Source organism: Jaculus jaculus, chromosome 6, assembly GCF_020740685.1.
Source record: "Jaculus jaculus isolate mJacJac1 chromosome 6, mJacJac1.mat.Y.cur, whole genome shotgun sequence".
Lineage (NCBI taxonomy): Eukaryota > Metazoa > Chordata > Mammalia > Rodentia > Dipodidae > Jaculus > Jaculus jaculus.
Window position 1 is genome coordinate 138368464 of NC_059107.1, and position 27256 is coordinate 138395719.

At 43.9% G+C, this 27256-nt stretch overlaps 2 protein-coding genes across 10 annotated transcripts in view; both read right to left on the reverse strand.

The window, feature by feature from the left end:
- Positions 1-2936, reverse strand: part of Nr2c1 (nuclear receptor subfamily 2 group C member 1) — a 58604-nt gene extending 55668 nt beyond the window's left edge. For 3 of the 9 annotated variants that reach the window (XM_045152654.1, XM_045152653.1, XM_045152662.1), the window contains exon 1: positions 2146-2469. The gene's annotated coding sequence lies outside the window, so the exon portion shown is untranslated. Of the gene's footprint in view, positions 1-2145; positions 2471-2787 lie in introns of those variants that run through there. The other 6 variants (XM_045152657.1, XM_045152655.1, XM_045152658.1 and 3 more) reach the window with 5 other exon arrangements.
- A 9312-nt stretch (positions 2937-12248) lies between these two features.
- The window catches only part of Fgd6 (FYVE, RhoGEF and PH domain containing 6), a 177529-nt gene continuing 162521 nt past the window's right edge, over positions 12249-27256 (reverse strand). Inside the window, exons 17-21 of the mRNA XM_045151507.1 lie at positions 25477-25579; positions 21037-21164; positions 18235-18363; positions 17272-17420; positions 12249-12924 (exon numbers count right to left, since the gene is read on the reverse strand). Of these exons, the coding sequence (XP_045007442.1) occupies positions 12888-12924; positions 17272-17420; positions 18235-18363; positions 21037-21164; positions 25477-25579 (546 nt within the window). The 3' untranslated portion in view covers positions 12249-12887. The remainder of the gene's footprint in view (positions 12925-17271; positions 17421-18234; positions 18364-21036; positions 21165-25476; positions 25580-27256) is intronic.

A 27256-nucleotide genomic window follows, 5' to 3' on the forward strand; every position in this document is an offset into this window, starting at 1 on the left:
TTTCAATTTTTTTGTTTTGTTTTGTTTTTTTCAAGGTAGGGTCTCACTCTAGCCCAGGCTGACCTGGAATTCAGTATGTAGTCTCAGAGTGGCCTTGAACTCAGATCCTCCTACCTCTGCCTCCTGAGTGCTGGAATCAAAGTCATATGCCATCACACCCAGTAATATGTGTATGCAGGGTCACTATGGCACAGTCAGCAAGTGTGAAAATGTGATACAGAACAGGAAGCCAGTCTCCCTCCTCCCTCTCCTTCACCCTCATTATCTATCAGGAGTAAGGTGAATGAATCCCTTTGAAAAATCTGATCTGATAGAAGTTGAGAATTTTTTCACCAGAAAAATCCAAGTTCCTATTCCTTCACACTACAATGTTGTTTGCTAAAACAAGAGGTTCACAAAGGGTACATGGAGTCCAAGGACCCCCACCTTAAGAATCCTTGAGGTAAATTTTTAGCAGCCAACTGCACAGAACTGAAACCACTGAAAGCAAGATCTCATATAAGAGGCATCACTGCATCAATGTACCTTTCCAACTGCTTCTTCCCTCATTTAAATTCTATCTCATTTTTGAGACTTGGTTCATATTTCTTAAACTGGTCCATCTTATATTCTGTACAGTTAGGTTAAGATTCAAAGCCGACGCTTTTGTTTTCATGAGGTAGGGTTTCACTGTGTAGTCTCAGGCTGGCCTCGAACTCACAGTGATCCCCATACCTCTGCCTATGAAGTGCTGGGTTTAAAGGGGTGCACTACCATGCCTGGCTAAACAGCTTTAAAAATCAGTTAATAGAGCCAGGCATGGTCATTGTGAGTTCAAGGCCACCCTGATACATAGCGAATTCCAGGACAGCCCGAAAAAAAAAAAAAAATCAATTAATAGGACTGGAGAGATGGCTCACTGGTTGAGGAGCTTGTCTGCAAAGCCTAAATGATCTGGGTTCAAGTCCCCAGTATCCACGTGAAAGCCAGATGCACAAAGTGGTGCATGCATCTGGAGTTCATTTGCAGCAGTTGAAGGCTTCAGGGGTCCCCATTCTGTATGTCTGTCTGCTTGCAAATACATTAAAAAACAAAACAAAACTCAAATCAGTTAGCAGTACTGAAGATGTGGCCTACAAGCATGAACTTTGGTTACCTCCATCCTGTGACCACAGGCCTCTGGATCAACCAGAACAATGGGAAAATTTACATTGTATCCGCAGGTTCAACATATGTATCAAAAGGTTACTGAACTCTTATGTGACACCTGGTTTCATTATGCAGCTTAGGTTGGCCTGGACCCTTGTATTTCGGCCTCCTTGAGGGAGTATTGGAGACAAGGAGATGAGCCCTGAACAGACCTTTGCCCTGAGATAACCTCTGCCCTGAGCAAACTTCTGTCCTGAGATAACTTCTGCCCTGCACAACTTTTGACCTTTTCTCACCCCCCCCCACCCTGTCACACCTAACTGATTAACATCCTGCCTGGCGGCTGCAGAGAGGTGAGAACTATACCGTGACTTCTCAGAACAACCGCAAACTGTCCTAGGGCAAAGGCCAAGAAGATTCTGTAACTTTCCATTACCTGCCTCCTCCAGCCCCTCCCTCACCCAAAAACCCTAACCCTAACCCCTTAAAAAGGCCGCTGTGGCTCAATAAAATTGGACTCTTGACAAGTGTACATTTGCTTGAGTCTCTCTCTCTCTCTCTCTCTCTCCCATCTTATTTCAGGTTAGGGTCCTCCTCGCCCCCATGAATAACTAGGTCCCGCGGGACGGGACAGAGTATGGTTATGTGCCACCAGGAGTGGCTACTACAGGTCATTTAGCCTATGCTCCATCAGTTCACAATAAATTCCTACTTTGCCTTCCTTGAGTCTTTGAGCTACTAGTCGGTGTGGCCAAAAAGCAATTCCCAGCTCACGGCAATCCTCCTACCTCAGGGTGGCCTCAAACTCATTGGAGATCCTCCTACCTCTGCCTCCCAAGTGCTGGGATTAAAGACGCGAGCCACCACACCCGGCTAAAAACATTTTCACCTTTGCAGTTTTGAGCTGAACGAGTCAACCACCACTGCGAATCACCCATCAGACACATCAAGTTTTCAGTCCATCACCGCGCCTACCAATCACCCCACCACACAAGCAGACACGGTGCAAATCCTCACCCCCGAGTCGAAGGCATGCATACAACTTCAAGAAGCGTTAAGGGCCGCAAGAGGACTCGAGCTGAAAGTCTCTTCTGCTTCCTTCATGCCAGGCTGACCTACCCATACAAGAGGCTGGTTATGGGGCAACCAGGCAACCCGTGCATTTCCCAAAACGCTAGCGCACCGAGCTGCAGGCAGGGGCCTTCACGAAACAGCTACCGGAAGTTTGGACCGCGGGGCCTAAGGGGCGGTGGGCGCAGGGTGGCGGAGGAGGAGTGGAAGAGCGGGTGCGGGGGCGTCATCCCCGCGGCCGGCGGCATGCGGGGAGCGGCCCGGTGGTGGTGGGGGGCGCCCGTCTCCGCCATGCGCCCGGGGACGGGGCGGGGCGGGCGGCGGCGCCCGGCGGAAGCTTTCCCCGCGGGTGAAAGGTCAGAGGCCCGCGCGATGCTCCGCGGATGGCGGCGGCCTCGCCCCCGTGCCCGGCCTTCCCCGCAGCGGCGCGTCCCCGGCTCGGCTGCGGCCTCTGCCCCGGGGGACGCGCGCTCGTGCGAAGCGGGCCGGGCTGCATGCCGGGGGCGACTGGGCCGAAGCGACACCCCGAGCCCCGCTCCGGTCACCGGTGGTTCTCCCCCTCCTCCGCGCCCGGGAACCGACACTTACCCGCGGCCTTCCCGGCCGCGCTGCCTCCGGAGCCGACAGTCCCGCCGCCGCGCCGCGAACGGACCCTCCGGGATGATGACAAGTGTCCGCGGCGGCACGGAGAGCAAGGGTGGGTGGGGGTGGGGTTGGGGGGGAGAACGGGAGCTTCCCGGGGTTTGTGTATTTGGGGGGGGGGTCAGAGTTCGTGACCCCTCGCTCAGCTCGGCGCTGCGCCGTGCGCCTGACGCCTGCGCACTAGCGCGCTGGAGGAGCGGCCGGTGGAGGTGGTGACGTTCCCGGGAGGAAGGGAGCACCCGGGCGCCCGGCGGCGCCTCTGCAGGTCGATCGCCCCCTGTAGGTGTGGAGGGAAACTGCCCCGGAGCCGCGCGCCCTTTAAGCCACTTTTGACGTCACGTGTTTCGCATCATGTGTTTGCCAAAATTTAAATTTTATATTTATTGTTTATTTATTTATTTATTTATTTTGGTTTTTCGAGGTAGGGTCTCACTCTAGCTCAGGGTGGCCTCGAACTTTTGGTGATCATCACTCTTAACTCCGGCCTGTCTTCTCTTTACATAGGATAGATCCATATTCTTTCAAGTATAAACTCCTTTGATGATTAGCTTTTGGAAACAATCCCCAGGAATATTCTCTTTAAGCTCCCTGAGAAGTACTCACTTTTTTTTGGGGGGGGGGGTTGTTCTAGCTAGGGTCTCGCTCTAGCCCAGGCTGACCTGGAATTCACTATGTATTCTCAAGGGTGGCCTCGAACTCGTGGCGATCCTCCTACGTCTTCTTCCCAGGTGCTGGGATTAAAGGCGTGCGCCATCACGCCTGACTTTGCACTCACTTTTAAGTTCCTTAATTAACTGCTGCTATTTGAACTTTCACTTATAACCTTTAAAATAAACAGATGTAATTTGCCTAATAAAAAAGACAAGCATGGGGATGGAGAGATGTCTTAGTAGTTAAACACTTGCCTGTGACATCTAAGGACCCCGGTTTGGCGCTTGATTCCCCAGTACCCATGTAAGCCAGATGCACATGGAAGAGCATGCATCTGGAGTTCGTTTGCAGTGGCTGGAGGTCCTGGTTCGCCCATTCTCTCTCTCTGCCTTTTTATCTGTTTGTTGCTCTCAAATAAAAATAAACAAAAATTAAAAAAAAAAAAAAAAGACAAGCATGAGCCAGACGTGGTGACACATGCCTTTAATCCTAGCACTTGAGAGGCAGAGGTGGGAAGATCACTGTGAGTTTGACAGTGTATTCCCAAGCATATAAAAGTGCACACTGGTCAGTAAAGATTTGCATAAAAGCCAGGCCTAGTGGCACACGCCTTTAATTCCAAAACTCAGGAGACAAAGGTAGGAGGATCCCTGTGAGTTTGAGGTCTCCACTACAGTGAATTCTCAACCTGGGATAGAGTGAGACCCTACCTCAACACCCCCCCCCAAAAAAGTGACTAGTAAATTTACTTTGTATTTCATTTAGTCCTGTAGAAAAGCAGCCACAGATTTAGAGCACATCAGTATTAGGAAAAACGCCCGCTGGTTAGAATACTGCTAGGTGGTACATATCTGTAATGCCAGCACTTGGGAGATAGAGGCAGAAGCAGGAGTTCAAGGTCATCCTTGACTCCATAGCAAGATTGAAACCAACCTGGGATACATGAGATCCTGATAAACAAGCAAAAAATAACTACAACAAAAACTAGTGGTGCAGGGTTTTAATCCCAGCACTGAAGAGGCAGAGGTAGGAAGATCACTGTGAGTTCAAGGTCAGTCTGGACTGGAATGGGCCCCTACCCATGAGAGAGAAAATTATATATAACCACTGTCATTGCCATTTCCCTCTGGAACTAAGTGGTTAGACACAGTACAATGGCATTCAACATTCCCTAGCAATTAGAAATGTTTCTGCCTTCATCCTTTGCAAGATCACTTCTACCTGTTAGCACCATCTGTTGATGTGTTTTGGTTTAGCTAAAAAGCAGCTCTAATTAAGCTGGTCCCAAAAGTGAAAGCTACATTGTGGCTTGGAGGGGAAAAGGTAAACTGAAATGTTTTCTGTATTTTTTTTTTTCAAAGACTTAGGGAAACTTTGTTACATTCAGAGGAGGAAACAGAAGAAAATGCAGAGAGCTCCTGCCGTGTGGAGGGCTCACATAGGGATCCCAACCCCATCTTAGCCCAGACTGGCTGATGAGGGTGGCTTACCAGAGGGGGTCCTGGAGGTTCAGGAGAGATGAACAGCCAAAGGAGCTGTTTGCTGCATTCTTCATGGTTATACACATGCGCAAGTGGATACTGTTGCTACCTTCTATCAGATACGGTGGCTCAGGCCTGTAATCCCAATATTTGTTAGGCTGGGATGGGACTGTGGTGAGCTCAAGGCCAGCCCAGGCCTGGGCTACAGAGTCTGTCTCTAAAGTAAATGAATCTTGGAAGTAAAAGATACTGCAGGAAAAGGGGGCTAGTGAACTTTATCTTTGAAGGTATGGTTTAAATGACTTAATCAAAGCTGGGCTCAGGCACATGTCTATAACCTCAGCTACTAAGGAGGTGGAGGTGGGAGAACTGGAGACCAGCCGGGGCTACAAAGTGACCCCATGTCAAAATAAATAGATTTTATAACTCATAAAATAAAGACTCCACATCAGAGTAGATATAATAAATTTATTCTGTAAAAATAATACATATTAACATTATTTACAATGCTAATTTTTATAAATGATCTATAAAAACAGTAAAATACAAACTTATCACTTTATGTAAAACAAAAAGTGTTTTGAGAAATACATTATAAGTCATTTAAAAAAACTGGTTCTTTGTAGCTGGGTGTGGTAGCACACTCCTTCACTCCCAGCACTGGGGAGGCAAAGGTACGAGGATCACCATGAGTTCAAGCCAGTCGAGCTTCAGAGTGAGGTCAGCCTAGGCTAGAGACCCTACCTCGGAAAAACAAACAAGCAAAAATAGTACTTTGATTGTTCTTAGATACTATGATAACTCCAATGAAAGGGAAGGCTGTCTCCTCCTCTTTCACCCCAAAGGAAAAAGAGTTTGATGTCTAGGATTTTTGAAAATCTCCTGCCTTTACAGAAATGTTTAGTAGGTAGGTGGTAGTTCTACCATTGCCCACTGTTCTCCTTACAGTATACTAAATAAACTTCTTTTTTTCTAATAAAAACTCTGTGTGTGTGTGTGTGTGTGTGTGTGTGTGTGTGTGTGTGTGTGTGTGTAGGCTTTTCGAGGTAAGGTCTCACTCTAGCCGAGGCTGACCTGGAATTCACTATGGAGTCTCAGGGTGGCCTTGAACTCACAGCGATCCTCCTACCTCTGCCTCCCAAGTGCTGGGATTAAAGGAGTGCACCACCACACCCAGCCTATCTCATTTTTTCTAAGAGAAAAATCATAGATTTTTCTTTTAGAAAATAACATGAGAAGTGGCACAGGTTCCAGAATGGTATGCATACGGATTTTAAAGGATCAATATAAAGATAATTTAGTTCAACAAATACTGAATATTCACTGTATGCAGCACTCTTGCCTGGTGTGATAGGCACATGAACAAGACAGCATATTCTTAAGGAACAGGTATGGTAACAATCCTATGAAAGTTTGTGAACAGAAAACAATAGGAACATAGGACAGACTAGATCTAGTATGAAGGAACAGAAGAGAGAGGAAGATGAGGGTCCCCTGTGCCCTGAAAAGTGCTAGATAAGGAGGCAGAGATGGGGCAATGGGGAGACTAGAGGGGGGAAGAGGAAATAATATGAACAGAGAAAGGTTAAGGGAGGGCTAGCAAGAGCACAAGGATGGAGCCAGGGCAACTGTTCCATGCTAACCTGCTGGGAATGCCACTGAAGCATAAGAGTATGTTTTCGGTGGATGGCTCTGGTAGTATTTAACAAGAACATGGGCAGGAGACTATACAGTTAACTAAACTAGCAGGGCCTTGAGGATGGAAAGGCCACAAGCAATTTCAGTGTCTTGTTCAGTCTCCGAGGTAGACCCTGGATCCTTGTGTGTTAGCTTCCGTACAGAAGTAAACAGACTTAAATAGGAAGAAAGTAGGCCGGGCGTGGTGGCGCGCGCCTGTAATCCCAGCACTCCAGAGGCAGAAGTAGGAGGATCACCATGAGTTCGAGGCCACCCTGAGACTACAGAGTGAATTCCAGGTCAGCCTGAGCTAGAGTGAGACCCTACCTCAAAAAAAAAAAAAAAAAAAAAAAAAAAAGAAAATAAATAAAATAGGAAGAAAGTGAGTGGAATGTTAGGCAGTTTAAATTGCTTGAGAACTCATGCAGATAGCCAACAGGCAGTGGCAAATACAGCCTTGAAGGATGCTGAAGAGAAAAGATCTGAGAATGAGGGCTTTGGGGGACCGTTTGAGGTGTGGATGACAAGAGTCCTGTTACTGAGGTAGGTGTGGTAATGCAGACCTATAATCCAAGCACTCGGGCTAAGGCTGAAGGATCTTGAGTTTCAAGGCCAGGATGGGCAAAATGTAAGGACCCTGCCTCAAAATTATCCTAAGAATCCCGCCCTTACTATATTCAACTGAAATGGCCAAACATTTTCTCTGTAAAAGATCTAGGGAAGCCAGGCATGGTGGCGCACACCTTTAATCGCAGCACTCAGGAGGCAGAGGTAGCAGGATGGCTGTGAGTCGGAGGCCAGCTAATTAGGCGAATGCAATCTTACTGCGTGCTGTCTTCCTCACTTAGTAGTGTGATGATAGCTTTTTATACATCAAGAGTGGTCTGATGATTTCATTTAAACAAATGCTGGTAAATACTCAAGATTGTGGTTGGAGGAAAATATTCAGGGCAACCCAAGGACAACGGAAGGATACTGGTATATTAGAAAGTGGGAAAACAGGTTGAAAAGAGGTTTATTAAAAAATACAAGATGATGGGAAAAAAATCTCATTTTCTTTGGAGATTCAAGAGGAGTTCTCTGTACTTAAAGGCTTCTGCAGATGATGCCAGGTGTGGTGGTGCACGTCTTTAAGGTCAGCCCTTGGGAGGCAGAGGTAGGACTGCTATGAGTTTGAGGCCACCCTAAACTACATAGTGAATTCCAGGTCAGCCTGGGCTACAGACTCTGAAAAACCAAAGAGAGAGAGAGAGGGGGTTAAAAAAAAAAAGAGTTACTTTGTGTGCTTTTAGCTTTGTAACTGGCCTCTCTCCTTATGAATGAAAGGAGACAACTGAAAAAGTGATAGACCATTACAGGCCATTACCAAGACTCTTGGGTTGTCCATCAGAACTAGATAGACCCTACTGCTGAAGATTCTACTTGCTTGGGGTACAGGTCACTGAGAAATCAAACTGGAGCTGAGCTAGAAACTTCTTCCATGTTGACTATCAGAAAGCGTGAAAGAGCTACGCTGCATGCAGCCCTTTGGGAGGAAGAAGTCATCAACAGTGTTAAACAGCAGTGGACCCTACAAGCCTTAAGATTGGCCAAGCCGGCCAAATGTGCCAGCTAGTGCAATAGTGGTATGTGTGTTATGGGAGAAACCAACTACTCTCTGATTGGATTGGAGGCCGACTCCACAGGAGGGAATAGATGCCTGGTACTGACATCCTAATCAAAAGCCTATGGCTGGGGAGGTTATAAACCCCAGGAAAGTAATGCTTACTGTTGTCTGGAGAATATATATGTTCCATATCCATATCCCACCAGACTGCCTTCTAAGCACTTTTATCTTCATGTTTATGCCCATTTATAAATGCTACTCTCACTTAAAAATATTTTAAATATTTTATTTATTTATTTATTTATTTACTTACTTACTTATTTGAGAGAAAGAGAGAATGGGCACGCCAGGGGTCAGGGCCTCCAGCCACTGCAAACAAACTCCAGATGCATACATCCCCTTGTGCATCTGGCTTACGTGGATCCTGGAGAATCAAACCAGGATCCTTTGGCTTTGCAGGCAAATGCCTTAACCACTAAGCCATCTTTCCAGCCCCACTCTTGCTTTTGATTAGAGAAACTTCTCTTTTCGGATGCTGGTGACCACTTGGGTGACTCAGAAGTCACCATAGTGTTGAGAATAGTGACAGGGAAGTGTTCAGCACTGAGACATCTCTATCAAACCCTCCAAGGCTCAGGGTCCATTGGAGAAGAGGTGGTGGAAAGAATGTAAGAGCCGAAGAAGGGTGGGACTGCTTACAATGCAATCCTCCAGACACAAAATGGCCTGGACATCCATGACCTCGCAGTACCTGACACTACCTACACAAGACCATAATAGTAGGAGGGAAAATGACATCGAAATAGGAATAAGGAAGAAAAAAGAATTCAATAGAGGGTGGATCTGATGGGGAAAATGGGGATGAGGAGGGAATTATGATTTTAATGTGTATAAATATGTCAATTAAAAGTTTCTTTAAAAAAAAAACCTGTTTGGTGGGCTGTAGAGATGGCTTAGCAGTTAAGGCTCTTGACTATGAAGCCTAAGGATCCAGGTTCCATTCCCCAGAACCCATGTATGCCAGATGCACATAGTGGTGCATGCGTCTAGAATTAGTTTGCAGGGGTGAAGGCCCTGGTACACTCCTTATCTGTCTGTTTCTCCCTCTCTCTCTTATAATAGATAAATAAAAATAAAAGTGTGTGATGGAAGTACATATATCTTAAAAAATACAATGTTCCTGGGGTCCACAGACTTTGTATCATATTAATCCTTTAAAATATTAGCTATACCTGTAGCTCAATGGTAGAATGTTTACCTAGCTTGTGTATGGTACTGGATGCGATCCCTAGCATGGCAAAAAACAACAACAAAAAACCATCAAGAGATTTTTTTACACCAAATTATACATAATTATAATTACATTCTCGGTTGTCACTGAATAAGCCAAGTTAAATAAAAATGACTGATCAGCTTTAGTAAGTTATGAAGACTGAGAAGGGAGGAACAGAGAATGTGATACTCTTCCACCTTTAAAACATTTTATGAGGGAGACATGATCTGATAGCTTGTTTATTTTTCAGAACTCCACAGGACTCAGCCATTAGCAAAGACAATCACACATTTCATTTCAGCTGTAATGAAGGAGAATTCTTGTTATGCTTTCTCCGCTTTATATGTGCTTAAATTTCGATGCCTGTGGACTCTGTCAGGTGTTGGAATAAACCTTTCCTCCTCAAAGCTGCCTTTGGTCGGGTACTTTGTTCCAGCAACACAAAGCTGACTGTAACCGAGAGAGGACCACCTGGCTGGCGTTCCAGATTTTAAAGCCTAAGGTAAATCTTACACATGGAATTGAAGAGCAAACAGGATAAAGTATCTTGTCTTGCTAAATGTCAGAGAATGCAACAGATGGAAACATTTTCCAAGTTATAAACACCGTTGGTCTCCAAAAGAATACTGCAAATACTACAAAGGATTTTAACCTGAAAGCTATCTGTAACTGAGTAAAACGAAGTATCAGTCTACCTACTGTGACAAAAAGTCTTGGGGAGACAGCACGTGAGGGTTGTGTGAAGTTGCACAGGACTTAAAATGACCTCAAAGCAAGAAACAGACTAGAAAAGCCCCAGCTGGCTGGGTGTGGTAGCGCACGCCTTTAATCCCAGCACTTGGGAGGCAGAGGTAGGAGGATTGCCAGACTTCGAGGCCACCTGGAGACTACATAGTGAATTCCAGGTCAGCCTGAGCTAGAGTGAAACCCTACCTCGAAAAGCCAAAAGAAAAAAAAAAGAAAAGAAAAAAGAAAGAAAATTTAAACTCAGTCCACAAAAATGGGTATTTTAAAACTAGGAACAACTTTAATCGTAACAATTTCATTTTTCTTTAGCCGATCAATAATTTTATAGACAAGGTAGCTCATATGTTAAACAATAAATACACCAGAATTATGAATATAAATCTTTTCCAATGAGGTTGATTGGCAGCTCACATCTATGATCCCAGCATTTGGAAGGCTGAGGCAGGATGCGCACAAATTTGAGGCCAGTCTGGGCTACAAAGAGAGACTGCATTTCAGAAAAAAAAAATGGGAATGAGAATAAGGGTAGATTTTAAATAATCAAGTAGGAATTACAAAGTAGTATAAAAATTCTTTCTAAAAAAGAATAATATACAATCTCAGCGAACACTGGATTAGAATTGGTGCTTTTGTCAGATGGCAATTTCAGTTCGTTTTGTGTGTGAGTAGGTGTGGGTGCATGCAAGTGTGGGCTCGTATGAAGGTCAGAGGTTACACTCGGGGGTCTTCCTCTATCACTCTCCACTTTATTCACTGAAATACAGGGACTCTCCCTGAACCCCGAGCTCACCCATCCAGTAGGTTACCTAGCCCTGGGGATCCAGCCTGTCTTTACTTCCTCAGCTCTGGGATTACTAGCATGCACCACTATGCCTGGCATTTATGTGGTGTTAGGTATCCAAACTCATGTCCTCACACGTAAGTGGCAAGCATTTCACCCACTGAGCCACATCCCCAGCCATCCAGTTCATTTATTAAAGCATAACGTTACAAGAAACTTAATTCTTTTTAGATATAAATACCACCACTGACTTGGGCTGAGAACTCTTATAATAGCAGGTAATATTGTATATTACTTGCCGTATTTTCCTATTTTAAAAGTTGTGCTGAGCTTGGTGGCTCACACCTGTAATCCTAGCACTCAGGATGCTGAAGCAGGTGGGTTGCCACAAGTTCAAGGCCAGCATGGGCCACACAGCAAGTTCCAGGCCACCTGGGGTTATACAGCGAGACCATTTATGTGCAAATTGAACTGGCAGCTTTTCAAATTAAGCCAGTCTTGCCAGGCCTGGTGGTCCAGGCCTGTAATCCCAGCTGCTCAGAGGGTTGAGGCAGGATTGGAAGTTAAAGTCTGTCTGGGCTACATAATTCACCTGAGATTAGCTTGAAACATTGAGTAAGATCTAGTTTTTGTAAAAGAAAATAGTAAAAACAACTCTGCGCCAGATGTGGTGGCTCATGCCTTTAATCTCCGTGCTGGTGAGGCGGAGGTAGGCTTTGCGTTGAAGCCAGTCTGGGACTACAGAGGAAGTTTCAGGTCAGCTTGGGCTAGAGTGAAAAAAAAAAAATCTACCTCGAAAACAAACAAACATAGAAAACAAAGAGGCTGAGGATCTAGGACTGTCGTGTGTGACACTCTACGTTCAATCCCCAGTACTGGCAGGGTTGGAGAGGAGAGGGAAAGGGGTTCGTGCAAAGCTAGAGCACGGATTATGTATGTTCATCTGTGAAGGAGAACACCTCTCTCTGTTTTATGGTTTAAACTCAGATTCTAGCTCAGCTTTCTTTCTGTTTCTTTTCCTTCCTTCCTTCCTCCCTTCCTATCTTTCTTTCTTTCTTTTTTTTTTTTTTTCTTCTGAGGTAGGGTCTCACTCTAGCCCAGGCTGACCTGGAATTCACTATGGAGTCTCAGGGTGGCCTCGAACTCATGGCAATCCTCCTACCACTGCCTCCATAGTGCTGGGATTAAAGGCATGTGCACCCACAGCCGGCTCTGCTTTCTTTGATAATGTATTAGCTCAAGCTTGAAAAGTAGAAATACTTTAGACTAATTGCAGGAATTTCACATCACAGTTACTGAGGTAGAAGCTGGCTATGTTCTTTTCCGTTCTGATATAAAAATTCCACCTGTTTACTAACTCAAAACATGCATTATTCATCAGCAGTTTGCAACCATCAAGGTTCCTAAACCAAGCACTGCATGGGGATTTGCTCCTTGTTTCGTGCTTTTTATTTAAAAAGGTTTACTACTAGTGAAAATATCACAATGTAAGGAAGAGACAACAGTGTGGACTGGGTATCAAATACTTTATACACCATTAAAGTGAGTTTTCTGGTCTCTAAAGAAATGGTACTTTAGAATTCAGTGGTGTGAGTTTCAGAAACAATTCTGACCTCTAAGTAAACATCAAAATCTTAATAAATAACATACATGAAAAACAAACATTTTTTTTAGAACTACATACACCTGACAAAATAATGTCTTTATCTGATGAAAAGCGTGGCTGGATTTGTCTTGGCAGTGTTCATTTTTATACAAATTTTGACCAGCTTTTCCATTCTGCTGAACTTCCATCGTGCTGGAATCACAGAAGCAATGAAAGCAATACTGCTACAATACGGTGCCTTCCTGAAATGCTTCTATCCACCTATTGGTGAGAGAAAGCTGTTAGATTTGTAAAACCACGTCTCTGACATTCCTGAGCCTGATAGGAACATGTCATTAAGGGCCTTTACTCCACCTTGTTTCCTGGTGTTCTGACTCAGTGGTTTTTGTAAGCAGGTGTTTTGTTTCCTCCTCCCTGAATTCAACCAACCAGTATTCCTTTCTGTATCTCCTCATCCAAGCTTGCTCCAAAATTTTCAAAGAAAGGGAATCAATCTGGCATTTAGTCTATTCCCAGATTAAAATGTTGCATGCAATACAAAAGCTTTTCAATATTTCACAGAAGTCCTTCCAAAATATTTTAGGCTCAAAAGTGTTTATCTTTCCTCCCTGCTGATATAACTACTTCTCACTCTACCTATTTTCCCCATTTCTTCCTGAAATAGAACTTTATGGTAATACACATGTAAAGAAAAGACTTCATGGTGGGCTGGAGAGATGGCTTAGTGGTTAAGCACTTGGCCTGTGAAGCCTAAGGACCCCGGTTTGAGGCTCGGTTCCCCAGGTCCCATGTTAGCCAGATGCACAAGGGGGCGCACGCATCTGGAGTTTGTTTGCAGAGGCTGGAAGCCCTGGAGCGCCCATTCTCTCTCTCTCTCCCTCTATCTGTCTTTCTCTCTGTGTCTGTCACTCTCAAATAAATAAATAAATAAATAAATAAATAAAAATTTTAAGAAAAGACTTAATGGGACTATGACGATTTCAAATCACTATTTTTAATTAGTAAGAACAGCCCATAACAGATTCACCTCAAATGTCAATGATAGAATTTTCAACCCTTCAATGTTAAATGGAAACAGCTTGTATAATAACAGTAAAGCTTCACAAAGTTCCACAAATTTTCACTTAAACACATTTTAATATTTTTGGTCACATATAATGAATCCATATGCTATTAATAAGCCCAAAGAGAAATGTAACTTAGGTTGAATCAATTCTAAATTATAGGTAAGCTGATTTTCTTTTTTTTAGAAAGAATTTTTATTTTTGAGACAAAGGGAGAAAGACACACACCCACACCCACACCACACACACACACACACACACACCCAGAGAGAGAGAGAGAGAGAGAGAGAGAGAGAGAGAGATGGGCACACTAGGGCCTCTAGCCACTGCAAACAAACTCCAGATAAATGTGCCACCTTGTGCATCTGGCTTACATGGGACCTGGAAAATCGAAACTGGGTTCTTGGTCTTCTCAGGCAAGTGCCTTAAATGCTAAGCCATCTCTCCAGCCATCATGCTAATTTTCTTTATTCAACTACATTTATTTCTGTTTTGACAGCATTTTTAGGTTGTCAGTGTAATGGTATTATGTATGTTAAAAATCAATTTTTACTGATTTGAGGATAAATACAGACAATAATTATGAGGCTAATAATATGACAATCTTAGAGTGACTGATTTTTTTGTTTGTTTGTTTGTTTTGTTTTTTGAGGTAAAGTCTCACTCTAGTTCAGGCTGACCTGGAATTCACTATGTAGTCTCAGGGTGGCCTCAAACTCTTGACGATCTTTCTACCTATGCCTCCCGAGTGCTGGGATTAAAGGTGTGCGCCACAATGCCTGGATTTGCTATTTTTTAAGTATATATATAATTTGAGAGAGAGAGAGAATATGGGCACATCAGGGCCTCCAGGCACTGCAAACTTCAGACACATGCACCACCTTGTGCCTCAGGCTTTATGTGGGTGCTGGGAAATTGGACCCAGGTTCTCAGGCTTTTGCAGGCAAGCTCCTTAACTATGGAGCTAAATCTCAAGCTCTGTTTTTTTCTTTTTTTTTAAGGAAGGGTCTCACTCCAGCCCAGGCTGACCTAGAATTCACTATGTAGTCTCAGGCTGGCCTCAGACTCACAGTGATCCCCCTACCTCTGTGTCTCCAAAGTACTGGGATTGAAGGTGTGTACCACCACACCCAGCATGAATACTATTTTTGTCCTAGTACTTTTGCAGAAAAAAAAGTAAAAACGGGGCTGGAGAAATGGTTTAGCAGTTAAGGCATTTGCCTGCAAAGCCAAAGGATCTCTGTTTGACTCTCTAGGACCCATGTAAGCCAGATGCACAAGGGGGCACATGCACCTGAGGTTCTTCTGCAGTGGTTGGATGCCCTGGCATGCCCATTCTCTCTTTCTCTCTCTCAAATAAATAAAAATGTGTTAAAAAATCATAAAACATCTCTAATGCCCCCCCCCCCCCGACTTTACAGGCCATTGCCAAGGCCCTTGGTTTTCCACCAGGAATAAATGGTAAGACCCTATTGCTGAAGACTCCACATACTTGGGTTGCAAGGTCACTGAGAAACCTTGCTGGAGCTGAGCTGAAAAACTCCTCCATATAGACCAGCTGACAGAAAGCTGGAAAAAGCCATGCTGCATGCAGTTCAGTGGAAGAGAGAGAAATTACCAGTGGAGATACTCAATAGTGGAAACTGCAAGCCTTATATTTGGCTAGCCAGGCCAAATGAGCCAACAGGTGCAATAGTGGCACGTCTGTTATGGGGGAAACCAACTGCTCTCTAATTGGACTGGAGGCCCACCCCATGGGAGAGAATATATCCCTGATATTGAAAACCTACAACAGGGAGAGTCATGAGCCCTAGGGAGGTAATGTAACATCTGCTGCTGTCTGGCTAAATGTATATACTATGCTCACCAAACTGCCCAGTAAGCACTTCACTTAAACATTCATACCCATATATTAATGCTAGTCTCACTTTTGGTAGAGAACCTTCTCTTTTCAGATGGCAGTGACCTTGAGATGACTCAGGAGGCACCATGGTGCTGAGAAGGCTCAGGGTCCATTGCAGAAGAGGTGGTGGAAAGAATGTAAGAGCCAAAGGAAGGGTAGGACTCCTTACAATGAGCTCCTTCAGACACACAATGGCCTGGATATCCATGACCTCACAGTGCCTGACACCACCTACACAAGACCATCATACTAGGAAGAAAAGATCATGACATCAAAATAAAAGAGACTGATTGAGAGGGTGAGGGGATATGATGGAGAGTGGAATTTCAAAGGGGAAAGTGGGGGGGGGGAGGGAGGGAATTACCTTGGGATATTGTTTATAATTATGGAAGCTATCAGTAAAAAAATTTTTAAAAATCATAAAAACATAATTTTAAAATACTCTTCAGAGTATGATGGTAAATGCCTGTAACCCCAGTAGTTAAGACACCAAGGTGGAAAGATTTTGAGTTTGAGGCTACCCCTGGCTACAAGTGAGACTGTCTCAAAAAAGCAAAAGTATTCTCCAATACCTAGGAGGAATAACTTGGACAAACAGCTATCCAGTGCTGAACATCCTCAAGTAGAAAGAGGCAAGGGGATGGTCTCTCAGAGTGGAGACAGCACTGTACTTGGTTGATATTCAGGAGGTATATTCTAACTGCCTAAGACACTGCTAGCTTCATGTACACTCAAATCATTCTCGTTTCTCTCCATTGACAGAAACCATGAGCACCACTTACTGAAAAAGCAATATGTACCTTGTGAGCCAAAGTAAACATCCAATGAGAAAGAGGAGGACAATAAACCACCTTGTTAAGAAGGGATATGCACCTGTATGTTAAGCAAGCTTGTAACACCCCAAATTAAGATTCCTGCTAGAATTTTGAAGACACCATTTCCGCCTTGAACTGATCTTCATTCCTTTTATTCAGTCACTAGGAATAGCCCAGGAGTCATCTAATGTGTGACTTCCTCTTCCCCCAGCCCTCCCCCCTCAAAAGAAATAAGCTAGTCAGCCCTAGTTTCAACTGCTGCTGGTGCACAGCGCAATTAAGTCACTGGACTGCCAGAGTTCTGGAATGTTTCAGGGAAAGATTCGTAGCCTTGCTGAAGGAGAGGTCACAAGCCTCAGCTTCCCTTCCTTTCAGCAGCAGAGCACCATGTTGTCTCCTCTGAAGCCATGTGTTGTTAGCAAACACTAGACAAGACTACTTTGCCTTCTAAAATTCTTCACATACCCTTGCTTTTGTATTAAAACAATTCCGAAGCATTATGTTAAGTCTTCTGATTTAAGTCTCTCATTTAAACTGAGTTGACCCTTTTGCTTTTTAATATTTTTTATTTTATTTATTTACATGACAGAGAGGAAGCATGGGCACACTAGGGACTCCAGCCACTGCAGACAAACTCCAGGCGCATGCACAACCATGGACATCTGGCTTATGTGGATCCTGGGGACTCGAACATGGGTCCTTAGGCTCTTATAGGCAAGTGCCTTAACTGCTAAGCCACCTCTCCAGCCCCTCTATGCCTTTAAAATGTTGTTTAAAGTAACTTGAGAGCTCACGTGTAAAAGGAAAACATGTCTATATTACTTACTTTTGAGCTGAGTGGGCGTCATCGGCTTTGAACACATAGAACAGCATGCTTTTGTGCAGTAACTGAAACACTTTCGACTCTGAACTTCCATCGCTGACTTGAGCGACAGTGAATCCTAGCAAAGGCTGACTCTCCAGAGCTGCCACGTCCTAATAGTAAACACACAAATTAGAATGGGATTCTAATTGAGACACAATTCAGGTTTAAAAACTCTTGATTTGTATAGATCTAATTTAATTTCACCCACACACATACAAAAGCAATAATTCTAGCAAGTTATTTTTCATTTATTCAACACTGAGCCACCACCTCCCACCTGACAGTTTCAACATGTTCATGGCTGCTGAATTTCACATCATTACCGCTACAGTTCACATTAAAAATAGAAGCAAGGATCTAAGCATAAAGGTTCACACCTGTAATCTCAGCTCTTTGGAAGCTGAGGCAGGAAGATCACGGTGAGTTTAAGGCCAATTTGGGTTACACAGTACATTCTACGCCAGTCTGGGCTATAGGTGAAACCAGTGTCAATAGACACCCCCCACCCACAAAATAAGCAAATTAAAAAAATAAAATAAGGGCTGGAGAGATGGCTTAGTGGTTCAATGCTTGCCTGTGAAGCCAAAGGACCGCGGTTCAAGGCTCAATTCCCCAGAAACCACATGAGCCAGATGCACAAGGGGGCATGCATCTGGAGTTCATTTGCAGTGGCTGGAGGCCCTGGCGTGCCCGTTCTTTCTCTCTCCATTTTCCTCTTTCTCTCTCTCTATGTCTATCACTTTTAAATAAGTAAATAAAAATAAATAAAATACTGCCCCGTGCCACAAGCAAAGGGCTTGGAATTCTCTCAGTAGTAGAGGACTTAATTGCTCCGAATGCCAGGACCCTGCGTTCACCCCCAGCACAGCAAAAACAGCTAAAGCAAGACCCCAAATGAGCCAGTCTTTGGCGTTTGTGCCTCACCTCACTTGCAGCATATGTGTACAGTATTTTATTTTTGATGACAAACCACAGGTGCTTCCAGGGCTTTCTATTGCCCTTTGATCTGTACAAGTAGCCACTCATCGTAGAATCTTCTGTATTTGCTGATACCTAGATAAAGAATCCAAGTACATGGCTTAACGATTTGCAGATGAATTTTAAGTAATAACAAAGGTGCTTACAGCCATTAGATACTGAAAACAATAACAAGCAGTAAAGGGTTCAGAATGAAATGAGACATTTCCAAAGTCTGCTATAACACAGTTTGAAGGCTGTTATGCATATGAATATGAAAGGCCTTTATTTTTGAAGCCACACTAGATTTCACTCTGGTGTAACTGCTGGTATGGGCTCGTGCATGTGTCTTTGTGGGTCTCATTTTTTAAAAAATTTTTTAAATTCATTTTTATTTATTTATTTGAGAGTGACAGACAGAGAGAAAGAGGCAGAGAGAGAGAGAGAATGGGCGTGCCAGGGCTTCCAACCACTGCAAACGAACTCCAGATGCATGTGCCCCCTTGTGCATCTGGCTAACATGGGTCCTGGGGGATCGAGCCTCGAGCCGGTGTCCTTAGGCTTCACAGGCAAGCGCTTAACCGCTAAGCTATCTCTCCAGCCCCTCATTTTTTTTTTTCCTTTTGGCTTAGTAGAAGAGAAATAGTTCAAAAGCCTACAAATGCTTTTCAAAAACTGCACTTTGGAAACTATATGTTATCTCTTGATATATAGGGGAAATTACTTAAACCTGTCTGAAATAATAATTTGGATGTTGAAAATACTGATGATCAAACCCAGGGTCTTGTGCATACTATGCAAGTATTGCTGAGCTATATCCCCAGTCCATACCTTTGAGGATCCTGATGCCATTTCTAAGAATCTATACTTATGAAACATTCATACCTATTCATAAAGTAAATGAATATAAGTGGTCACTGTGGCTTTATTTCTAAGAAAAAAAAGAGAAAGAAATGGCCCTCAATTAAGGAAGACTAAGTGAATTATGACACACTTATATTGTGGAATATTTTATAATAGAAAACAGAGGTAGATTTCCATTGACTATAAAAAAGTTTCACGTCATGAGAGCAAGTACTATGTAGTCTCAGGCTGACATTGAACTCACGGTGGTCCTCCTACCTCTGTCTCTTGAGTGCTGGGATTTAAAGGCATTAGCCACCATGCTTGGCTATGAATTTTTAAAATTTACTTTGAGATGGCCCTTTGCTAGAAGAAAAAAGGCAGCAGGGTCATTTGTTTGGGGGCATCATGAGCATTCACTGATTGACGCTGTTTGGTATTTGTGGGCACTGGTTGGTTATACAGAGCGGGCATCTTTCCTTGAGATTTAAAATGGTAAAGTGGTCGTAGCCTACTGCTTGTGCCAGTGGCATAATCCATGCTCCTCACATTCTGTACACTTCCGTTATGATTTCTCTACTCATTCCTTCCTCCTGTGCTGGTTGTGGAGATAGCGGCATAGGGTGTTTATATTTTTTTTAAATAAAAGCTCTTTTGTTGTTTACAAAAGCTGAAAGGCCCAAGAATTCAGAAGCCCAGAAATACTATCACGCTCCAAAGCTTAAGCGGGCCCCTGCATACCTCAAACTCCAGGCTTTACTCTCTGTTGGAAGCAAGTAAAGAATCCCTCTTCTCATTATATCAGAGCCCGCTCCTAATATAAAACTAGGTAAAAAGGGCATGAGATAGCCCTCAAGGATGGGAAATGAGTAATAAAGTGAACCACTTATTTGGTCTCTGTAAATAGCCTGCACCATAAGCCTTAGTAGCCCACACCATAAGCTGTAGCAGCCTGCCTCAGACCACCAAGGTCATAGGAGACTGATACCACACTCTGCTACTCCCACCCAAGGACCTGCGCAAATGCTGACCACCAAGGTCATAAGAGACTGATTGGTCCACGAGGGGCTTGAACAAATTAAACTAATTGGCTTAGAACCTATGGGGTGGCACAAACTGACTGGCTCGCACCTCGCAGGCTCCTGATGTTAAAAAAATGATTGGTCTAATGCACAGGCTTTGTTAGAAACCCTATAAAAACTGTCCTGTTCCTGCATTCGGGGCTCTGCAGTCCTCTACCCCTGTGCGGTGTACGACTGTGGGCCCCAGCGCGCTTGGAATAAAATCCTCTTGCAGTTTGCATCAAGACCGCTTCTCGTGAGTGATTTGGGGTGTCGCCATATCCGGGCAGAGCGTGGGGTCCTCGTTCTGGGGGTCTTACAAAGCAAAATGTGCTCACTGTAGATAGTACAAATAATATGAGAAATGTAATGGAGAGTAAAGAAAAACAAGGTCTGGGCTGGCACAGCACCTGCTCAGCAGGAGCAACACCCTGATTCTGCTGACCACACTGTGGGGGCGGGGGGGGGGGGGAAGCACTCAGGAGGCAGAGGTAGGATACCGTGAGTTCAAGGCCACCCTGATACTGCATAATGAATTCCAGGTCAGTTTAGGCTAGAGTGAGAACCTACCTCAAAAAACCAAAAAACTTAAAATAAATAAATAAAAGAAAAAAGATCGGTGTGTGTCTAACTTTACTTTCTCTCTCTGCTCTAAAACATTCTCCAGACCTTTCAGCGGCCATTGTCTAAGTGAGTCAGGTCATCAGGGATAGGAAGCAAGGCTGCAAAGCACCAGCCAATCTGCACTGCAGCGGTCAAGTTCATGCCACGAGAGGAGTGGGAAACGACATCCTTTGTGAAGGGAAGCAGTGCATTACAAGCACATGAATAATTTGGCAACTTCAGGTTGAATGGAAACACTTACTTCCTTGAGTGCAGCTGGGATCTTTTTCTGTTTCCTACCCGACGGGATGCTTTGTAAGACTGATGATAAGGCACTTGAAGGAGATTTGTGACTTCCAGGAGATCCAATCCTTGGGGAGAGTTGGTGATCTAAAAAGAAGCAGGTACACTCATGTAGCCAGTGGTAAGCATTCTGCCTCGCGACTTAATTAAACCAGTGTGACCACTGTGACACAAAATGCCCACGAAAGGACAGTCAAGAAATGAAGATGGATTACCAAGAGTTGAGCAGGTAAAACACTTCCACTATCTATGATTTTATGTTTTGAACTACAAGCCTTGTGAAAATATCACCCTTTTGTGTTGCTAGCATTTGGAAGCAGCTAGGAACTAGCCTGGGATCGATCCCCAATACAAAAAAAAAAAAAAAAAAAAAATTACTGAATTGGGCATAGTGGCCCATGGTTGTCACCCAGCACTTGAGAGGTAGAGGCAGGAAGATCAAGAGTTCAAGAGCTATCCTTGGCTACCCAGCAAGTTCAAGGTCAGCTTGGGCTACATGAGATCCACCCCCCCCCAAAAAAAAACCACCACAAAAAATTCTGAGAAAAAGCCAGGTGTGGTGGTGCATGCCTTTAATCCAAGCACTTGGGAGGCAGAGGAAGGAGGATGCAATGAGTTTAAGGCCACCCAGAGACTACATAGAGAATTCCAGGTCAGCCTGGGGTAGAGTGAGACTCTACCTTGAAAAGAAAAAAGGTGTGTGGGGTGCTGGAGAGATGGTTTAGCAGTTAAGGCGCTTGCCTGCAAAGTCAAATGACCATTCCCCAGGATCCATGTCAGATGCACAAGGTAGCATATACATATACATCTGGAATTTGTTTACAGTGGCTACAGGTCCTGGCATGCCCATTTTCTCTATCTGCCTCTCTCTCTCAAATAAATAAATATAAACAAAAAAAAACATTAAAAAAGGACATGTGTGGGCTGGGCTTAGTGGTTAAGGCATTTGCCTGCAAAGCCAAAGAACCTGGTTCAAGTCCCCAGGACCAAACTAAGGCAGATGCACAGGTGGGGGGGCATGTGTCTGGAGTTTGTTTGCAGTGGCTGGAGGCCCTGGTGCATCCATTCTCTTTCTCTCTCATAAGTAAAAATTTTAAAAATAAAAACTATTTAAAAAATAAAAATGAACATTTGTTTATAGACTAACAAAGCTGGGGGCTAGTAATGGTGGTGGTGAGGTTTAGGCTCCTTAGGCTAGGAGTGATAAACAAAAAGTAATTACTTTTTTTTTTTTTTTTGGTTTTTTGAGACAGGTTGTCACTCCAGTGCAGGCTGACCTGGAATTCACTCAGTAGTCTCAGGGTGGCCTTGACCTCATGGTGATCCTCAACTTCTGCCCCCTGAGTGCTGTGATTAAAGGTGTGCACCACCACGCCCGGCTATTTTCACTTTTTGAGACAGTTTCACTCTGTTGTCCAGGCTCAGGCTAGCCTCATTGAACTTATGGAAATCCCCCTGCCTCGGCCACCCAGTACTGGGATTACAAGTGTAAACAGCCACACCTGGTTTCAAATTGATCATTTTCTATTTCATAGTTTATGTGGTGCTGATGATAAAATTCAGGGCTGTGATCATGCTAAGCAGGTGCTGGACCAATAAGCCACATCCTAGCCCCAGGCTGAGTTTAGAAAAATTAATGTAGCAGTAGCCAGGAAGAGGCAGGAAAACCCCTTAGGAAATTACTACATTAATGCAAACCTTACTTGCACTGACACCAGGAGATCAAGAAAAAGACAGCTGGGCGTGGTGGCGCAAGCCTTTAATCCCAGCACTCAGGAGGCAGAGCTAGGTGGTGGATCACTGTGAATTGAGTCCACCTTGAGACTACCTAAGGAATTCCAGGTCAGCCTGGGCTAGATTGAAATCCTACCTGAAAAAAAAGAAGAAAGAAAAGAAAAGAAAGTAAGACAGACTGAGACAAAATTGATAGCATCTAGCCGGGCGTGGTGGCGCACGCCTTTAATCCCAGCACTCGGGAGGCAGAGGTAGGAGGATCATCATGAGTTTGAGGCCACCCTGAGACTACATAGTGAATTCCAGGTCAGCTTGAGCTACAGTGGGACCCTAACTCAAAAAAACAAGTACATGGGCTGGAGAGATAGTCTAGCGATTAAGTGCTTGCCTGTGAAGCCTAAGGACCCTGGTTTGAGGCTCGATTCCCCAGGAACCATGTAAGCCAGATGCACAAGGTGGCACATGCATCTGGAGTTTGTTTGCAGTGGCTGGAGGCCCTGATGCGCCCATTCTCTCTCTATTTATCTGCCTCTTTCTCTTTCTGTCTGTTGCTCTCAAATAAATAAGTAAAAAATAAAAAAACAAGTAGATAGATAGATAGATAGATAGATAGATAGATAGATAGATAGATAGATAGATAGCATCTACTGACCAAATAGATGTAAGTAGTGAAGGAGGAAGATTCAGAGATAAATTCTGAATGCCAACAGAATGCTCACATTGGCTATACCTGGATAACAAAGGGAGGAACAGAAAGATTGGTAAAGGAACAGTTGGATGTATCTTTGAAAATGAACACAAAGTTGAATGTGGCGTCTCATGCCTATTATCCAAGCATTCAGAAATCTGAGGTAGGCAGGATTTCTGTGAACTTGAGGCCAGTCTAAGCTACAAAGTGAGTTTCAGGTCAGCTCACAAAAATGTGCATAAATAGTAACAAATTATGAATCGATAAAACCATGGATTCTGAAATATCATATCATCTACCTTTTTCACATAGATATTTCTATTTGCTAATAAGAAACTATTTTGTCATAGAGAACAATCCTTTCAGAATTCAGATCTTAGAGGCTTCAGAAATTTAGCTAAAGAGCCAGGTGTGATAGCACAAACCTTTAATCCCAGCACTTGCGAGGCAGAGGTATGAGAATCGCCTTGATTTCAAGGATAACCTGAGACTACATAGTGATTTTCAGGTCAGCCTGGGCTGAAGTGACACCCTGCCTTGAAAAACAAAACAAAATTTAACTAAAAGGCTAGAGGGATGGTTTAGCTGTTAACACATTTGCCTGCAAAGCCGAAGGACTCAGGTTCGATTCTCCAGGACCCACGTTAGCCAGATGCATAAAGGGGCACACGCGTCTGGAGTTCGTTTGCAGTGGCTGGAGGCCCTGGCACACCCATTCTCTCTCTCTACCTCTTTCTCTGTCAAGTAAACAAATAAATAAATAAAAATTTAAAAAAATCGAACTAAAGAGTTCTTTCTGAAATACAGGTTTGAGTAGTCCTCCGAGCTGCGTTTATTTTACCTGTAGGCGAATAATGCTTCCAGATGCCGAGAAGGCGGTTACAAAGTATCACTGTATCACTTTGTATTTGTTCCAAAGGCTGCACCTGCCAAGAGTGGTGGCACATGCTTGCAACGTCAACCACTGGGAGGCTGAGAGGAGGACTGAAAGTCCCAGGTCAGCCTGGACTACACTGAGACTCTGCCTCAAAAAATAATAAACAGAGCCGGGCGTGGTGGCGCACGCCTTTAATCCCAGCACTCGGGAGGCAGAGGTAGGAGGATCACTGTGAGTTCGAGGCCACCCTGAGACTACATAGTAAATTCCAGGTCAGCCTGGGCTACAGTGAGACCCTACCTCAAAAAACCAAAAAAAATAAATAAATAAAAATAAATAAATAAATAAATAAATAGAATAAAGCTGCCCCTTTAGGGGTACAGTAAAATCTTAGTAAATCAGTCATCCACAGGAGCAGATTTAGGCTAACAAAGTACCAGCTAGTATGTTTCCATGCAATATCACTTTACAGATAAAAGTAATTTTGAGCCGGGCATGGGGGCACATGCCTTTAATCCCAGCACTCGGGAGGCAGAGGTAGGAGGATCATCATGAGTTCGAGGCCACCCTGAGACTACATAGTGAATTCCAGGTCAGCCTGAGCTAGAGGAAAACCCTACCTAAAAAAAAAAAAAAAGGTAGGAGGATCGCTGTGAGTTTGAAGCCAGCCCGAGATGACATAGTCAATTCCAGGTCAGCCTTGGCTAGAGCAAAACCCTACCTTGAAAAATTGAGGGTGGAGGAGGAGAAGAAAAACCAAGTAAAATTCTTTGCAATGTGCACACTGTCATGGGAAACTAGAAACATCAGAATAGCTTGTGAGTTAAAGTCCCCTTTAAATTGTTTTAAGCATTTCATTCTGCAATAACATTCTTACAATTAACTTTCTTGGTAAAACTTTTCACATAGTAAAAACAAATTTCAGTCCAATTTCTTTTGAATTACTACAAAATGTGTGTGGAGAAAGCTTATGATTAATTTTAAGACAAGAGTCGACTACAATTATTGCTATTGTACCAAGGATGATTCTCTTAGAAGGCTGTTTGAAAGCCTGTAGGGAAGCAAGAAATTTCTGGTTAAGTCTTTACTTTTAATATTACCTAATTTCTGCAGTTCTTGGAAACAATGTTCACATACTCTTGCTGGCTGCTTTTTCAGGTAATCTAAGCCATATTTATTTGATGAACAAGCTTGACATACGATCTGAAAGCACATTGCAATTATTTTATTTAGAAAAACCTTGTTTCCAAACCTCTGTCCACTTCGCAACGTTTCACAATCACTGAATTTCATTGATCTCATGGAGCTCGGGCGTGTAGTAGACCAACACACATGAGCACATTTGGAAATAGAGGCCACGGACAATCACTGCTTACTTCATAAAACAATGTACTAAGAGAGTTAACACACGAAGTCCTTAGAGCAGTGCCCAGCATGCAGTAAGTTCTACCAGCCACACTGATACACTGATGCCCACTGCCACCATCACCACTGCATAGCATGACCGCTTCTCCGCTCTTCTACCATGGTTCTAAACTCTCTAAACTCTGAAGTCACTATGCTCAGTTGACCCGCAGAGATCATGAAAACTGCTGGGGAAGCAGCTCAGTAGGTCAAGTGCTTGTTTTGCTTCCAATTCCCAGTCCCCACGGAAGTCCTGGGTACAGTGAGGAGGCCGAGATAGAAAGATCCCCGGGGCTTAGGAGCTGGCTAGTCTAGCTAACTGGCGAACTTCAGGCCATCGAGAGATCCTATCTCAAAGGAGACAGACTGCAAACCTGAGGCAGGCGCCCAAGGATGCCCACTGGCCATACACAAACATGCAGGTACACCTATATATATATGTGCCCACATACGTACGAGCATGTTCACACACATATGCAAAAAAAAAAAAAAAAAGAGAGAGAGAGAGAGAGAGATCATCTAAATCTATACTTCAGTCGGGATCTGGAATATCCCCTAAAAAGAAATTTTAAAAAAGTGATGCCCAAGTGGGAGATTTGAGGTCTCTGGGGGAGTACTCTCACAGAGGTTGAGGAAGCCAGACTCTTCCTCTCTTATTTTCTTTCTCGTCCATGAGGTCAATGGCTTTGCCCTCTACATATGCTCACCATGCTGTGCCAACAGGTCACACATGGATTGGAAGTTCCAAAACTGTGAGCCAAAGTAAAACTTTCCTTTTGTAAGTTGATTTATTCCCCAGAGAGGTGCTGCATGCTTGCAATCAGCACTCAGGAAGCTTGGGCAAGAGGAGAATGAGTTTCCCAGCAGCTGGGGCTCCAGTGTAGTGAGATCTTGTCATGGGGGAGGAGGGGATATGGAGGGGGAATTGATCATTCATGCCAGGTACTTGTTACAGCAATGGAAAACTGACAACAGATCTTAGAAATGTCACCGGGGATAATCTAAACACTAGACGTTCCTCTACCAGATATTATCTCATAGAGGCAGCTTAAATAATTAGTTGTAAGGGCATCTGTAATTGTTGGGGGAGGGTTTTTTTTCTTTTTTTTTGAGACAGGATCTCACCAAGTTGGCCTCAAACTCCCTCCAATCCGCCCGCTTCAACCACAGAGCTGAGATTACAGACCTGCACCACCACGCCTGGCTTCCTTCTTGGTTTTGAGTGAAAGTTATTATTATGGCATAATAAAGTAACTCTGGGATAGGAGGATAGAAATCTTCTAACAAGATACACCTCTTCCCTATCCCCATAGATTTAGAGAAGGCAATATACATGTTGTCCTATCACCACAATGTTTTGCTATTTTTTTTTTAACCACTGTTTTGTTTATCACAGTGATTTCTGATGAGGGAATGTGCTCCTTACTATACAGACTAGAGAGGTGAGACATCGCAGCGGAGCTGGGCGCTGTCCCT